At 35.8% G+C, this 17,063-nt stretch overlaps 2 protein-coding genes across 2 annotated transcripts in view; one reads left to right on the top strand and one right to left on the bottom strand.

Moving 5' to 3' along the window:
• The window catches only part of atp10a (ATPase phospholipid transporting 10A), a 65,905-nt gene extending 49,974 nt beyond the window's left edge, over nt 1–15,931 (bottom strand). The window contains exons 1-3 of the mRNA XM_051113566.1: nt 15,259–15,931; nt 2,995–3,199; nt 1,434–1,519 (exon numbers count right to left, since the gene is read on the bottom strand). Of these exons, the coding sequence (XP_050969523.1) occupies nt 1,434–1,519; nt 2,995–3,199; nt 15,259–15,686 (719 nt within the window). The 5' untranslated portion in view covers nt 15,687–15,931. The remainder of the gene's footprint in view (nt 1–1,433; nt 1,520–2,994; nt 3,200–15,258) is intronic.
• gabra5 (gamma-aminobutyric acid type A receptor subunit alpha5) overlaps nt 7,013–17,063 on the top strand; it is a 157,830-nt gene continuing 147,779 nt past the window's right edge. Inside the window, exon 1 of the mRNA XM_051113571.1 lies at nt 7,013–7,016. The gene's annotated coding sequence lies outside the window, so the exon portion shown is untranslated. The remainder of the gene's footprint in view (nt 7,017–17,063) is intronic.

Below are 17,063 nucleotides of genomic sequence, written 5' to 3'. Positions count from 1 at the left end.
TTTAAGCCTTTAAATCTGCAAGATAAACAGAGAATAATCTTAATCCACACTTTTAAAGTCTAAATACAAGATTAACAGGCCTTTTTAAAAAATGAGAATAAGGACTCCTAGGATCATACGATGAAACAGGTGTATTATCCAGTTTGATAAAGTAACTTGAACATTTTTGTAGGATTTTCAACATCCCATCAGATAATTTTATCTCTACCGTCAGATATTAGACTTGACAGTATAGATAAAGTAATCTGATAATACAAGCCTTCAATATCAATAAATGATAAGGTGCTTCTTGGAATTTAATGATATTTCTATAAATATCAACTTTCAATTTTCATATAGCATATAGTATATGCTTGGTAATTAAGCAATATCTAGATCATCCTCTACTATAAAAGATAACGCAACAGAAAATTTCTCCTTGAAGAGTTCACTTCATGAAAAGAATGATTTTGTCCCTTGTTTGTGTTTTGAACTTTTTTTTATTATTATTTATGGAATAGTACATTAAAATAGTGTTTAATAATGATTCAAGCCTTTTAACACTCATCTACTGAAATATAAAAGTATATACATGGAGAATAAAGACTAAAATTTTATTTCATGCATTTTGTTGTCAGAAAAATGTGCATGTTATTATATAAGTATGTAAGTATATGTGTGTATAGAAGTTTAAAAGTTTTCACATTTTCATTGATACATTTAGAAAATAAAAGATGGCGCCAATTATTGTTACGGTCAATAAACATGAATGGTAATATAAGCAAGGATCAGATATTTTTGCCCTTGTTTTATAGAATGGCCTTCAGAAAATAATTTTTGCATTTAAATACACCAGCTTACAAAAAAGGGTGGAAAAACATTTCACATACTTCAGCAGCAGCATGGCAGCAATATTTATAGCCTTCTTCCAACTCCCAACCTTAACACTTACAAACAAAACACCCATTCCTAGTTCTCCAACAGAGAACGCTGTTGTTGAGAGGTGGTGTAAGGTACAGTAAAGTAATTGGGCAGAGCAGCAGGGTTGAAAGCCATCAGAATAATGCTGGAGTAACAGAAATACACACTGCCTCCCCGTTACAACTATATTAAACAGGATGTATGTGGGTCACAAAACAACCATTCATCCCGTTATTTGAATCTCAGCAGCTAATGAAATTTTAATCACTGCCGGCAAAACAAAACAGTGGAAAGATCTGTTTTGTCTAAATGGCTTATGGAAAAGATAATTATTGAATATAATGATGGAGTACAAATTTCCAGATGGGATATTACAACATTATTAGCTATACATAAAGGGTCAAATTAATTCACAATACACAGACTTAATAAAGTGAACATTTCAGAATGAAGAGCATTTCATGGCATTAGGTTGGGCCATAATTAAGCAAGAATGTAAATGCACTTAAAATACATAAACACATTATACTTACATGTATCCACGAAATCTGTTGAGGTCATTGTTGGGCTTCTCACACTCAATAACACTGTTGTATTTTATTGGGTCAAACTCACAGTCCTGCAAATGAAAAACAGATTTGCAATTTGTGATCTGAACACTAAATATCTCAAACAAGATAAATAAAAGACTTACAATTGAATGATTAATGGACAGTTTACCCAAAAATGACAAGTCTTTCATCATCTAATCAAACTCATGTTGACCTCAAAATTTCAGGCTATTTCTTATTTAGATGTTTTCATGATTTTAGAAGACTTTGAATATATAGGGCACAAGCTTTATTAAAGGATTAGTTCACTCCTGAATTAATTTCCTGATAATTTACCCACCTCTATGTTATACAAGACGTTCATGTCTTTCTTTGTTAAGTCAAAAATAAATTACGGTTTTTGAGGAAAAAGTTCCAGGATTTTTCTCCATATAGTGGACTTCAATGGGGATCAGTGGATTTAAAGTCCAAACTGCAGTTTCAACACTCTACACAATCTCAGCCGAGGAACATAGGTCTTATCTAGCAAAACGATCTGTCTTTTTAGCCACAATTTTGTCACTTGTCTTGCACTAGCTCTGCAATGTGCGTCTACCACTTTACGCATTATGTAATCACGTTGAAAAGGTCATGCTTGGTTAGTTCTTCATCTGTGTACTCTGGTTCAAAAAGGTAGGACAGGGCGAAAAACTCCATGTCATTTTCTCCTCCAACTTTAAAATAGTCCAGCGTCGTTGTTTGACCTTTTTTTGTAAAGGGCGTCTATTACGTAACGTGTGAAGTCGAGCTAATGTAAGGCTAACATTTGTGGTTAAAAAATATATTTATTTATATATATATATATATATATATATATATATATATATATATATATATATTTACTGTGTTTTTTTGTTTTTTTTTTAGAAAATGACCAATTGCGTCGCTAGATAAGACCCTTATTCCTCAGCTGGGATCGTGTGAAGTCCTTTAAAGCTGCACTGAAACTGCAATTTGGGCCTTCAACCCATTGTCCACCAAGTCCACTATATGGAGAAAAATCCTGGAATGTCGTCCTCAAAAATCGCAACTTCTTTTCGACTGAGAAAAGAAAGACAAGAACATCTTGGATGACATGGAGGTGAGTAAATTATCAGAACTAATCCTTTAACTACTTTTAAATCTATAAATCTTTTAAATATTTTAAATTCTAATCTAAACCTATTTTGGATGAAACAGGTGCAGCGTTTTCCAATACTAAGGTAATTACTTTTTGTGTAAACTACTTTTTAATATTCAGTTTTTGTTGTCAAATTCTGTTTAGATCAACTCTTATTGTCGTCTTAAGACGTAACACAAACAGGCTGAGCAGCACAGAGGGAAATGAATGTTTGACTTTGGTGAGTGGTGTGAAATGACTAAAGTTATCTCAGTGGGCAAGCACAGGCCATCTGAATACACACACCATCACATTAACTGTTCCTGACACCAGGATACTTCTACTCAGTTCTTTACTTAGCTTATGGGATTTTACAACAAACACACCACAGTCCTGAACACTTACCAGGTCGTAAAAGCTCCGCACCACCTGCCTCTGCTTGAGGTTAGTTTCACCATCCAGTGTGGCCGTCTCAATGTGGCACAGGCGGTCCGGGTCGCTGCTGCTGAGCAGCAGAACATCCGCTGGCAGAAGCTCGTTGCAGCGCAGACGAATAAAGTCTCCGACTCGCACCTCTTTCCAGTATTTCTCCACATATCGTTTCTCAGTCCTACAGATGGCACAAGAAAATTATGCAAAGACGCTTTGTTACTTCACAGAAGCCATGGTGTCCTATAAGCTAGGGCCCTATGATTTCTGCGATGAGAAAAAAGCAGACGGAATTGCGGAATCCAGTCATAAAAACGGAATTTACTGAATAATGCGGAATGTCACGGAATTTGTCAGTTTGAATGAATTAATCAAAACTTAATCAATCAACTTAAATCAAACCGCAATATGGACTAGTATCTGTAAATATTACGCCACAAAAATACCATTTAAATGTGAATCCTCCATGTTCTGTGCACAGACGAGCGGTTTTGCTTACTACACACACTGAAGCACGCGTGACACTCATGCTGATTTCAGCATCTGTTGTCCCACTAAATGAGGACATAAATACATGAACAATATCAGCTGACAGTCACTTCGAGAGCATTTGACCATTCCATTTTAGGAAAACTAGCATTATATCATATATACAAAGAAATGTAAAGGTAGACACGGCAACCCATCAAAATAAAATTGCGGTTTAACTTGAAGACACTGTGCCAGATATATATTACTACTACTACTACTAAAATGAAACAAACATTATTTAGGGTAATCGCACAACATTTCTTCCACGTTTTAATTTTAATAGTAAATTCCCCCTTTTGTTTGCTTAATTTTCAATAATTAAAAGATCAATGAAATTAATGTTTTATGCCTTCATTTCATAATCAGAACATTTTATATACACAACACAGAATTTCTGAGGGTAAAAAAAACCTTTCATAAGGCTATTTTATGAATACATTTGAATAAGTTAAGCATGCACTCAAATAATTACACATGCTAAAACACAGAATTTGATAACAATAAAACGTATCTTGAGAAAAAAAATAAAACATTTCATAGGGCCCTAAACATGTCATTTTTGTTAAACCTTTATTAAATTGATGTGAAATTGTATACGTTTCATGATTTTAATTTATTTAGACATGCTCTTTGATTAATACAATTTAATTTAACCATTAAAAAGGAGTTGAGAAAAATTTAAATCTCTGGAAAAAAATCCAGAAAAATTTAAATGGAAAAAAACGGAATTTGGAAAAAAATAAAATGGATTTCCTATAAGCATCCATGAATATTCAAATCATTACATTGAATTTTAATGTTCAAGCTTAGTTGAGACTGACAGATGGATGGATAGATGGAAATTTTCCATAAATCTAGAAAGCCTCAGATTCATTTACTGAGATAATACTACAGAAACAAAACAGACCCAGATGTTTGTGAAAACTTCAGAACTTCATTAGGACAATCCAAACAATGTACATGAATCGTTTTTTCTTTCCCATTAGTGAACTGTGCTCTTAAAAATAACCGTCTAGAAAACGTGTTCAATTTTCTCTGTTTGCTTAATTCAACAAATGTATTTTGACACTTGATTTCTGCATTAGCAGTGAATGTATCCATAAGCAGTAAAAGTGAAAAACAACAAGACCAAACAAACTCCACACGGGACTGAACAATAAACAAACCACATCTGTGCTGTGCTCAAAACTGGGGAGTTAGTGTTCATGGTGCTGGCCTAACATGATTGGCAACATGACGCTTATTTCAGGAGGACAAAAATAATATTACAGGGCTTTGGCAAACATGGCTGCAGGGACTCTGGCTCTCTGAGCGTCGCTGCTAAACAAACCTTCCTTCTGTTTCTTTTCCCGCCCTTCCACACATAAGAGCACTCTTTTACTGCCACGCGGGAAAGTAGGGTGACCTCTTACACAAACTCAGCTTCAGGAGTTATGTACAAAATTGAGGAAGAGCTAATTCTCCATGGTTTAAGAAAAGGAGTCACTTTACAGCAAAGGAGGAAAGGTGAAAATATGGCCACCAGAAGGTTCCTTTGAGTCTTTGACAGACAATAGAACACTGCGGGAAGGTTTTTTGTAGTTTCATCGTCCCAAACTCAATGGGTCTTCTAAATGGGTTTTTGGTTAATTAGATAGTTCACCCAAAAATGGCAATTCTGTCATTAATCCACTCACCCTCATGTTGTTCCAAAACCATAAAACCTTCATTCATCTTCAACAAACAAATTAAGATTTTTGATGAAATCTGAGAGCTTTCTGACTCTGCATAGACAGCAACACAACTGACGCGTTCAAGGCCTGGAAAAAGGTAGTAAGGACATTGTTAAAATAGTCCGTGTGACATCAACGGTTCAACCATAATGGTATGAAGCTATGAGAATACCTTTTATAACAATTTTATTCAAGATTTTCTTAACTTCTGTGTCAGTCTTCGATGCACGTTCACAAGAGTACACAACAACTTCAAAATTCATGAAAGCAGTGTTCATTTGTGAAGATAACCATGATAAACAATGTTTAAGAGTCATATACTTTTGTTAGATACTGTGCTTACTTTCTGCAATAACTTGAAAGCCAGTGGAAAAACCCTATTGGTTTGATGTCAAAGATACAAGGGTGATGCTAACTCACACAAGGGTGATATGTCCTCACTGTAGCACTTTTTAGGAAGTCACACAAATGACAAAATAACAGAAACTGCCAAAACAGCTCATATTTTCACCTGTTATTTTTGCAATGCTGTTCGGAGGCACGTGAATTACACACTTCACCTTAAAATCAACTCTGAAGTGACGCTTAACTGTACTGATGATTACAGGCACAGGACTTTAAAAGGCCAGACGGGTCAGACAACATTCAGCTGTAAGTATATAAACATGTCATTGAGAGGAAGCATAGACAGACCATGGTGGTCATGAGGATGTAACACTCATAATCCAATTCACAATCTAGCTAATTTTATAAATAATTCTGGTTACTGTACAAACTGATGAAAGTTAAGGGTCTGGAGGAGGCGGCTTGTAAACATGCATAGCTCAGATAATGATAAATGGATGAAAAATGTAATTCACCCACAGGTTAGATCTTACTAATTCCTCCTTAAAGGGACAGTACACCCAGAAATGAAAATTACCCCTGATTTACTCACCCTCAAGCCATCCTAGGTGTGTATGACTTTGTTCTTACAGACAAATACAATCGGAGGCCTATTAAAAAATATCCTGGCACTTCCAAGCTTTATAATGGTAGTAAATGGGTGTTCAAGACCATGGAAGTCCAATAATAGAAGTCCATCCATCATAAAAGGTACTCCACACAGCTCCGGGGAGCTCGCCGGGGTCTCACCTAAGCTTACGTTATGCCTATGTCTTACATGCTCCGCTGGAACGCCACTCTCGTGAACGTGCGTACAACAGTTAGAGTGGAATACTTTTATGATAGATGGACTTTTATTATTGGACTTCTTTTGGACTATTAAATCTCAACACTCATTCACTGCCATTATAAAGTTTGGAAGTGCCAAAACATTTTTTAATATAATGCTGATTGCATTTGTCTGACAGAAGAAAATCATATAGACCTAAGCGAGTAAATTATGAGGTCATTTTCATTTTTAGGTGAACCATCCTTTTAAAAGTCATCAAAGCTAAAGCTATATGGACCAAAAGTCATCAAATCTCAATTTCAAATTCTTCAATGTCACATGATGAAACCCTGAGCAATGAAACACTATAGCTGACTTCTCTCTTTCACCCACAATTTCAAACCACAATTTCAGCATTTGGCTGCAGAGTTTAATTTGAGCATTCTGGAGAATACGTTTTTTGTTGTTTTTTTTTATAGTGACTGATGCTGTGAAAAGCTTTGCTTCATGTCCAGACAGTTACAGCACATACAGCCCTGAGGAAGAACTCTACCATGTGCTCTTTTAGGAGGAGAGTGTGTGCACGTATCACATCTAGATCTGTGACTTTGAGTTTAAATCATTGAAGACTCTTTAGTTCACATTTTGAACTATGAATTATCTCTGAGAGAGAAAGGATGAATAAAAGAAACTAATCTGTAGCTGGTTTTGGCATAAAGAGGAGCATAACGTGGAGGTTAGAGGAAAACATGATTTCAAACCAGTTATAAACCTATAACAAAGCTACAATATAGAACATGATTTAACCCTTATTCCCCAGTCATTTCGAGAACAGGTCAACCAGTAATATTTTTTATTAACATTAATAACTACTAAACAACGCATTTAAAAATAATGCTAAAAACTGATTAAATGTGCATGCCCCATATGTCTTTAAACGTTTTCTTTAAACATTTAACTCATATTAATCATATTAGTCCATAAACACTGAGGTAGGCATTGTAGCACAGCTAAATGTCCATACAAGCATTCACCAGATGAAGGAAATCCAATATATTTGCCAACAGGGTGTATTTCCTTACACTGTTTTTTTTTTTGGCACACTCTCAGTCAAAGATAATTGGCAAGTGTTCTAAATTTAAGAGTTCTGTGCTGAGCATAGTCATGTGACACAACAAACCCCCATGTGGAGTCACTGATTGTTTTTATTTCACCTCTAGGGGTTAAAGTCATACTCTAGAACCCCTTATGTGTCACCTACAGTATCATTAAAAAAAAAAAAAAACTGTAACATCAACTAATTTAGAAAGAAATGGGCACAGAAACACCGTTGAGATTAAAGGTAAATTGATATTCTAACACAGTCCCAGAGAAAAGGCCACTGAAACTGAAATCTAAGGTCATTTCCTCTAGAGACACGACGTGGAAATGGTCCACCAACAAGACTTCCGAGAAAAAACAAACTGCTCAGCAGAATAAAGGCTTCTATGGGTGTATCTAGTCAACAGAAAGCAAAGTTTGGCCTCTGAAAGGCAGATCAGATTTTGGTTGATGTACACAATTACTACAAATTCAAATCGTCCCATGCATACAGGCCAATACTGCATCACAGCCAAAGCTGAAGATCCAATATCAAAGAAAATAAATTACTGAACAGAGTCAGACCACCCAAACCAAGCCTTCGAATCCCTGACAGAAACTAGTCTGCATGGAAAAACTGAGTGGGACAGAAGTCTCATGGGAGTTGACGGGGGAATAACTTGGAAAATTGTGGTTGCCAAAATGTTGCTGTAATAAAAGCAAGGATTATGACACAAGTTTACATTTTTACATGGTGTTTCAGTCAAAAATGTTCTTTAAAATGGTCAATACTTCATCATATTATATTTAGTGTGTCAAGCTGTAGAAAGACCAAATTACAAAACATGTACATATAAACTACCAGTAAAAATGATTTTTCTAGTTTTTTTCTAATCACCAAGCCTGCATTTACTTGATCCAAAGTACAGCAATAACAGTCAAATTAGTTTTATTACTTAAAATAACTGTTTTCTATTTGAATATATTTTAAAAAGTAATTTATTCCTGTGATCAAAGCTACATTTTCATTTGAATCTTCTTCTGAACTTTCTATTCTATTCAAAGAAACATGAAAAAAAAAAAAAAAAAAAAAAAAAAAAATTCTACTCCGCTGTTTTCAACATAATAATATGTTAATAATAATAATAATAATAATAATAATAATAATAATAATAATAATAGTTTTCTTGATCAACAAATCAGAATATTAGAATGATTTTCTGAAGGATCATGTGACTGGAGTAATTATGCTAAAAATTCAGCTTTGAAATCACAGGAATGAATTACATTTTAAAATATATTTAAAAAGAAAACAGCTATTTAAAATAGTACAAATATTTCAAAATTTTACTGTTTTTGCTTTTGGATCAAATAAATGCAGGCTTGGTGAGCAGAAAAGACTTCTTTAAAAACATTAAAAATCTTACTGTTCAAAAACTTTTGACTGGTAGTGTAAATGTATATTAAAAAAAAAAGTAAATGCAACAGTTAACATTCACAGTTCAGAAGTAATTAATATATTATATTTGTAATTCTTGTAATGGCACAGCTGTATTATCTGCCATTACTCCAGACTTTAGTGTCACATGACTTCTCAGAAATTACTCTAATTTGCCAATTTGGTGCTCAAGAAACACTAATGTTGTGCTGCTTAACATTTTTTCAGGATTCTTTGATAAACAAAGTAATTTAATGCGCCCTTGATGAATAAAGCAAAAATGTGAATTTGTTTACACACATTATGACAAATAGTTATGACAAATAATCACTTAATAAACCTGTTCTTTACAACATTAGATTATGATGACTAATAATTCTTAACCTCTAGGAAGAGACGACAACAACAACAACCACCACCTTCATACTACACTCAAGGTCTCTGTTGAGAGCTGCTATGATACAGCCATCCATGTTAAACCTGTACCAGAGATTTACAAGTATTCAAGACGAACCTGAGCAGTTTGAGAGCGCGTGAACTATCTCACCCTGCAAAAGCTCAAAATTCCTTGAATTCCTGCCTCCTGTCCTCTCAAAACTCTCACGGAAAAAACAAGCGTTGATATCAAAATCCCTCAGGAAACAATGTCACACTGTAAACAGATTTTCACAAAAACAGCACAATATTTTTGTTGTAAGCATTTGAAAAGAGCAGCAAGAAACACAATAGAAAGTCTTTTGATCCCGTTGCTGCCCGCCGAACACAGGAAAGGAGGGGACGCACTCACTTTCTAGACATTTCTATTGTTTTCCTGATCCCTCTGTCTCTCTTGAAAAATTGCTTGCATTATTTTACGAGTTACACTTGATAGTGCTCTCAAACACACAATAGGCCATGACAATCTGTCGGAGAGGTAGGTTATGAAGGTTTTAGTCATTCTCGTGCATAAAAAGAACAGAAAACAGCACCGACTCGAGATGTTCCCATCACAATGCTCGCAATCGGTTTTTGCATGTCCAGATCAATGTGTATCCTGATCTTACATAACCCTGTCTCCTGTCGTCCAATATGAGCATCTACCTTCAGTGCTGACATCTCAGAGACCCTGCAATGTTAACAAATCATCAAGTTGTGTTTACCCTGAAGCTAAACAGGAACTTCATTTGTGCAGGTCTCCCCCAAAATAGCCTTTTCTCTCTGAACAGGATGACCGTCAGAATGAAATGCACGTACCATCATGTGCACAGCCGATCAGCAAAAACAAAAATGTTATGGCTTGGCAGACAAGGCTCTAATTTATATTTAAGATGGTGAAAATATGAACATAAACACGTCAGAACAGAAGAGCAACCCATAACAAGAAGTCACAGACAGTGCCTGCATCCTCTGCGCTTCATAAATATGTCTAAGGCCAGAGGTGGAGGTTTTCCTATACACGCAGACTCTCTCACACACACGTAAAATGTTAGGCATATTGATTGTACAAGCATACAATACATATCCTACCATATACAGAAGGCTTTTGCTGACCTTGCCGGATTCATTCAGTCCAACTGTTTCAACAGCCTCCTGTGAGTCTCGTTCTGCTGTAAAATGTCAAGGCCCTTAGAGAACAGAGCTAAACCTTGAGCTTGAACTTATAAAAACGGGCCATCAGAGATCAGATTTGGTGACATTTGGCCTTCCGAACCAACAGACATCTTCGGAAACCATGAAACCAAGGCCTTTTATGATGCAGATGTTACAATATTACACAGGAAGACCTTGTAGAAATGCCCTACTTGCAGTTGTCTAGCTACTATCTCTGATTAATTTAATCTACAAAACAAAGTGTCTGACTATGGGAAAAAGATAAAGAGAGTAGCAGATGCCTGGTCATGTAATCTCAACGTGGAGGCGACCATGAAGAGGTACCAGAAAGAAAAAAAAAGTTTTAAAATTAGTTTGATGGGTTTGGTAATCACACTGCAAGGGAAAATTGAAACTAGATTGGAGACTAGAATTTGGCATCAGCATGTTGCTAAGCTAATAATAGACATTAAGCATAAAACACACTGCATACACAAGTATAAGGTAATAAGGTAATACACTAACATTTAAAAAGTTTTAAGACTTAAAAAAACACATATATATATATATATATACACACATTTTATTCTGGGCAAAAAGTGTTGTTTAAACTTTTTATTCTAACATAAAAGGTCTTTAAAGTTGTGTTTTAGGCCATTATGCTATGGTACAGTATTTGTCAAATGAACTACAACCGAAAGCGCAATATGGTTAATCCCTCTGTAAGTCTGTTTTTGCTGCATGTTTCAAAGTGAAGTGCACTTCGTTCAGGCAATCAGCTTGTGATTTGGCATTTCCAAGCAAAAGAATATATCTATGAAATATTAATTTTCATTTATTTTACAGTGCAATTGTTTAACAATATATGGCTCTTACTGTCATATGAATAACAATAATATAAAATGTTATTTTTTTGTTGTATTATATTCTAATTAGTTTGGCTTCCTAAAACACCAGTGTGAATGTAATTTAGACTGAAACAGTATACCACAAATAAAAAGAGGGTTGAGTCCCCTTTAAAGTTCAGGTACAAGTCAATTTGAACTCTCAAAATGCATTAATTTACTTTAAAATGTACAAAATGTAATATTTTCTCCAAGACTTCATTTGTCTTTTTTTAAATATCACAATAAATATTGTATTGTGGACTTCATATTGAAATATTATTATATCGTGAGATTTTGATGTTGTTACATTCCTAGTAGTGTATATGTACACACACACACACGTTTGTTTTTGTGAATTGTGGGGACTTTCCATAGACTTCTATAGTTTTTATACTGACTAAACGATATTGTCTATCCCCTAACCCAACCCTAACCCTAAACCTTACAGAAAACATGTTTGCATCATTACACTTTTTAATAATTTTTTAACATTGTGGGGTCAAAAATTTCAGGTTTTACTATCCTTGTGGGGACATTTGGTCCCCACAATGTAGCAAAAACAAGTACACACACACACACACACAAACACCAAAGGCCAAAGACAAACCAACTGAAATTAGAAAGCTTGTGAAATTTTAAAACAACCCCTAATATTATCTGTATAATATGACTTATAATAAATGACTTCTATAATTTCTCAGCTGTTTTGAAGTTTGTGTGCAGTCAAACATTTAATCCATGGATGAGGCAAGTTGCAAAGCATGATGAAAGACAGATGAAATTCTGCAATATCCACATTCCTTTATCATTTTATCCACTTTACATCATTGTGCAATAACTCAATAGAAAATGGAAAAAAAGTTGACCAAATATTTTGATAGCCATCACTACCACACACAATGATGCAGTGTTCAACAACAAACTCTTTTATACTCAGAAGTATATCAAGTCTCTCCTATACCAAGCTATTAAATCACTTGGTTATTTCCACAACATCAGGCAACATGACACTTGCACCAGATGTCTGTAGTTAAGATTGTATTGCCTGGATGCCATGCACACGTGGAAAACATTGCTCAGATACAAAAAACATCCTGTCAAACCAAGGACTTGCTAGAGAGAAAGAAAAGTGTCTGGTCCTATTATAAAAATAACACTTGGAATGTTTAAGACATATTATTCATTAGCACTAAATGGACAGGTGTTCTTTACAATCCAACCAGTGGCTAGTAATACAAGCGTGAGCCTTCGTGACAAACTTCACAATCATATCAAGGTCAAATCAGGTTCAGCAGGGATGACATCACACTGCAAAATCAATCTGCTATAATTCATTGCGGCTTTGTTAGCAACAGGAACACTTTTCAAAATAGAGTCATTTGCTTGAGAAAATTCAATCAAGCCCAGCCTTGAGAGCAACATTGATACAGCACAAGCTCAGATTGTGGAGTCTGAGAAACACTGTGGCTTTTGACAGAGTTGATACATAGCCTTAACATGGCTGACAGAGACGCTTTTCATCAAGAAATACAGTCTCCAGTTTGACTCCCTGACTCCAGAAAATAAACAAGTGGAAGCCCTCAAAAGCACAGATGAGAGACAGGCTGATCTGTAAACAAGGCCGATTTTTTACTGACAATACAGGGTAAAGCATGACAGTGTCCTTCATTTCTGTACAAAGTGAAATTTCCTGACAAGTTTTATCTGCTGAAAGACCTGTAGCTCAAAATAAATGGAGGTAAATAGACTGCTCCAGCTATAAGCACACTGTTTTTATCACCAAGGACGAAACTGAACTTAAACCGCATGCAAAAACTGTCTATCTAATCTTCATTTCTATTTTATTATTATCTGACACACTTTCACAACTAGCAGTAACTGTTGCCACATAATGCCAACAGTGTGAAAGGAACTGAACTCCTTTCACTCAAGCTTTCAAAGATCCTTGACTTAACTGACTGAATGAGCAAACTAACAAGCCCTCACTCATATTATAATTGAGACATTATTATAGATTTCATTTATATTTTAAATTTGGCCTTAGCAGCTAACTGAAATAAAACGTGTTCTTTTTTATAATTTTATTTGTAAGTTTTCATTTTAAGTTTGTAGTTTATTACAGCAACCCTGCACTCAACACAACACGAGAATAACAGACATTATCTGAAGTGATCGGCTACAATTAAATAACATACCTAATTCCAATAGAGGATTTGCACTTGCGTCATGATTTGGTCAGTTACCCAGCTGCGCGGCCATATTGGAGATACTCAGATGTAAACAACAGCATGGATTGCACAGTTAATGTACTACTGAATATGTTGCTCTGCTAATTTATGCCGTCTAAACCACAGAAAAAAAGTGTAGAAGCTGCTAAACCATATGGAGAAGGAAAGCAGGTAAGCAGGACAGGTTGCAATATTTTGACAAACTAAAGTTAAAAGATGGTAAAAATACATACTAGCAGTATTAATTAAGATATTAGCGTAATATTTCACCTCACTGACCGGAAATTATAAGAATAAACACAAATGTTGTCAAGATTCTTGCCCTGGAAATCCTGGTTCAGTTTAGCCAGTCACAAACCTTCTTTCCTCATACAGTCTTTTGCACTCTTCTCCTTTATTTGTTATAACTTTTGGCAGTTTATAGTACTCCCAATGTTTTTCCTGGTCTGATAAGCACAGCCCAAAACATGACAATAATTGACCATTTTCTGCAGTATATAATCAGAAGTTCAGTTCAGTTAAGCGGCATTGTTTACATTTAGTGCCACCAAAAAATGTCCGGTTGATGACACGTTGATTCGTGAAAACACTCTAAGCCTATACTTGTGTCCGGAGACAAACTTGGTTGACTATTCGTTAAATTTGTTGGAATTCGGTGACGACATACATGAGTGACACTGAGGTCTGAAATATCCATATCACCCACTCTGACAGTGAAATTTCAATCACTATTCTTTAGTTTTTGCCTTTCAGTAGGCCTACTATGTGCTTATGGGTGTCATGTGGTTTGAGGTGTTTCACACAACAAAATGTATCAAAATATTAAATAAAGGTGACACACTAACACCACAACCCAAGCTGCCCAACCTGAGTCTCATACATCTAATGAGTTGCCAACCTAAACAGCTTTTTTTGGACCCATACTGCATTTACCCCTGGGCTAAACTCACCTTAAATCCTAGGTAGACCATCTGAGCTTCACACTTGTAATTGTCAAAAGTATGAACATCACTTTTAACAGTGGCTTAACCCTAATTAAACCCTGCTTCAGAATTGAGGGGCCGAAGGCATACAAATAGTATGCTGGAATATAATTGGGGGTTGTTTAGCAACAGACAACCAATCAGAAACAGACTCAGTGGTTCGTTCATTAAGTATTTATACACTTTGCATATTCGTGGAAAGTTTAATGTGTTGAGTAACGTTAAATCAAAGTCTGAAGGGAGACCTTACACACGTCAAACGCGTAGAAAAGCAGATTTACGTGGCAAATGGACAAGCAGGTGGTCCCCTATGGCCCTAAATATGCAAATAATAACGCTAAACCGGCGTTTCAGAATGAAATCTCAGATTCAGAACCTGACAGACAGTGTGAAAAGCGACAAAACAACCCAGGATTACAACTCCCAAGTGAGGAAAAAAATCCAACAGGTGTTTGTTTAAAATGTTTGCTTAGGAAGGCAATGCATTAGACATATGATGCGCATCCTGAGGCTTCTCGTTCAACAGGTAGGCAGGCCCACAGGTCCTCAGCAGCGAAGCAAAACCACGTACATTTGTGCTCATTTTCGACCAGGGAAATTAAACAAACACATAGTTTTATGGCACTTTGTACCGAGTCGGTTTTCAAGCACGTGCTTACCTGCAGTAAACGAGACAGTCCATATGATTTATTTCTTTATCCGAGCGGTGTCGTCTGTAATCCTCCCATAAATCCTTAATAGCGGTAACGGACAAAATAAAAACCACAGGGGCAAGAGCCAACTCTGGTTGAAACGCATTGACCACAGGCACGAAATTCAGTAAGGCTATGAAAACAAAATACACGTTGGCAAAACGGTGGAACTGTTCGAAGAGGTTCTTCGGTAGGAAAGAAAGCAGAGTGTATTTTGTGGTTTTGATCTTATTGTTTGCATAGTGTCTGTTTGGGTTATCCCCTCCTTTGGTATGGTCATACAAAATGTTGGCGTGTACAATCCTGGTTTTGCTCTCCTTTTTGCTTTTCCTTCTTTTATGCTTTTTCACTTTGGCACTTTTCGTTTCTCCAGACTCTCCGGTCTCTCGCGCCATACTTCGCCCAAAACTTTTGTCTCTTTTCCTTGAACCAATAAAAGATGGTATCTATGTAATCATGCTGATCCTCCTTGATGGCGAAGGGCCGTATGAAAAGTTCCTCACTCTGTTTTATCGTCCTCACACATCGCGTCAATTCTCTCCCTTTCTCTCGTTAGCACTGAAAAGTTTTACAGCGGCATCTTTTTTTTCGCCTCAGTAGATGAAGATGCTTTAAGGCAGGGCCGAGCGATTATACATACGCGCTGTTACACATTTTAGCTGTATAAATCACTTGGATAAACCTACAAATGAGTATTCCTATTTAAAGTCCATCCGTATGATTGTACACGCGGTGTTGTACGCAGGCCGTGCTGAAAAAAACAAGCCAATCACGGGAGGTACCAAAAAACGTCACCGCCGACGCATATAAAGCTCCGCCCACTTACCAATGAAACATCTTAACTGGAAGTGCCACGCGTTACCATTGAGAAAAGTGCTTCCCCTTGTAAGATGCAAGTGTAAACACAGTTTCTTTGTTTTGAAGACAGCAGAAACGGCGATTGTGTCTAATCTGTTGTATTATGTTACGGGAAAGTTTACAAAAACCTGTCAGAAAGTGACTACTTTCACTGTACGGTTAAAAAGATGCTCTTCTTATCATCAGTTTGCCTAACATCTCCTTTTGATTACAGCAAACCACAATTTTATATAGTCAGACAGCTGGATAAATAGTAGCAGGGTCAGAAATGAACCACAATCTAGTCTGGTGTTTAATGTTCTGCAGATACTATAAGTGACCTGTAGCAGTCAGATTTCTGCATTCATTGTTGCACAGGCAAGTGTTGTCGAATATGTAGCTATTATAAAACTGAATATAAAAAACAGCAACAACCTGAAACTGAGATTTGCATAAAACTACTATGACAGGAAGACAAAAGAGCTGTTTTACCTCACATATATGTCACTAAGAGTTGATTGTGTCTGTCTACTATGTTTTATTTGTTGTCCTCGTTTAGTGTTTTTCTTTAAATGAATTTTCACCATCTTCCTAACACTCTAAATATGACTAAGCTCAAAAATAAAACCTAAGAACTATAGAATGAAAAGATAAATGCATTTAAAAGTTACTGAGAAAAAAACTAAGCATTCCATGTTTGCCTGTTCTGATATCTGTAAAATGCATTGCAGGAAGTTCAATTAGAACAGTAACTTATAAAATGCACAACAAGGAGGACGACACAGATAAAACAACAGCAATAACAGTAGACAAAGACAAATATATTGTACAAAGCAGTCAAGACTTTTTTGGCACAAACTGAACGCCATCATTTATTAAAAAAAAAAAAAAAAAAAAAAAAAATATATATATATAGATATACACGAAGAACATAC

The sequence above is a fragment of the Labeo rohita genome, chromosome 6 (assembly GCF_022985175.1).
Source record: "Labeo rohita strain BAU-BD-2019 chromosome 6, IGBB_LRoh.1.0, whole genome shotgun sequence".
Classification (NCBI taxonomy): Eukaryota; Metazoa; Chordata; class Actinopteri; order Cypriniformes; family Cyprinidae; genus Labeo; species Labeo rohita.
Note: the sequence above shows the minus strand (reverse complement) of the source record. Positions and strands in the feature narration are given on the sequence as shown.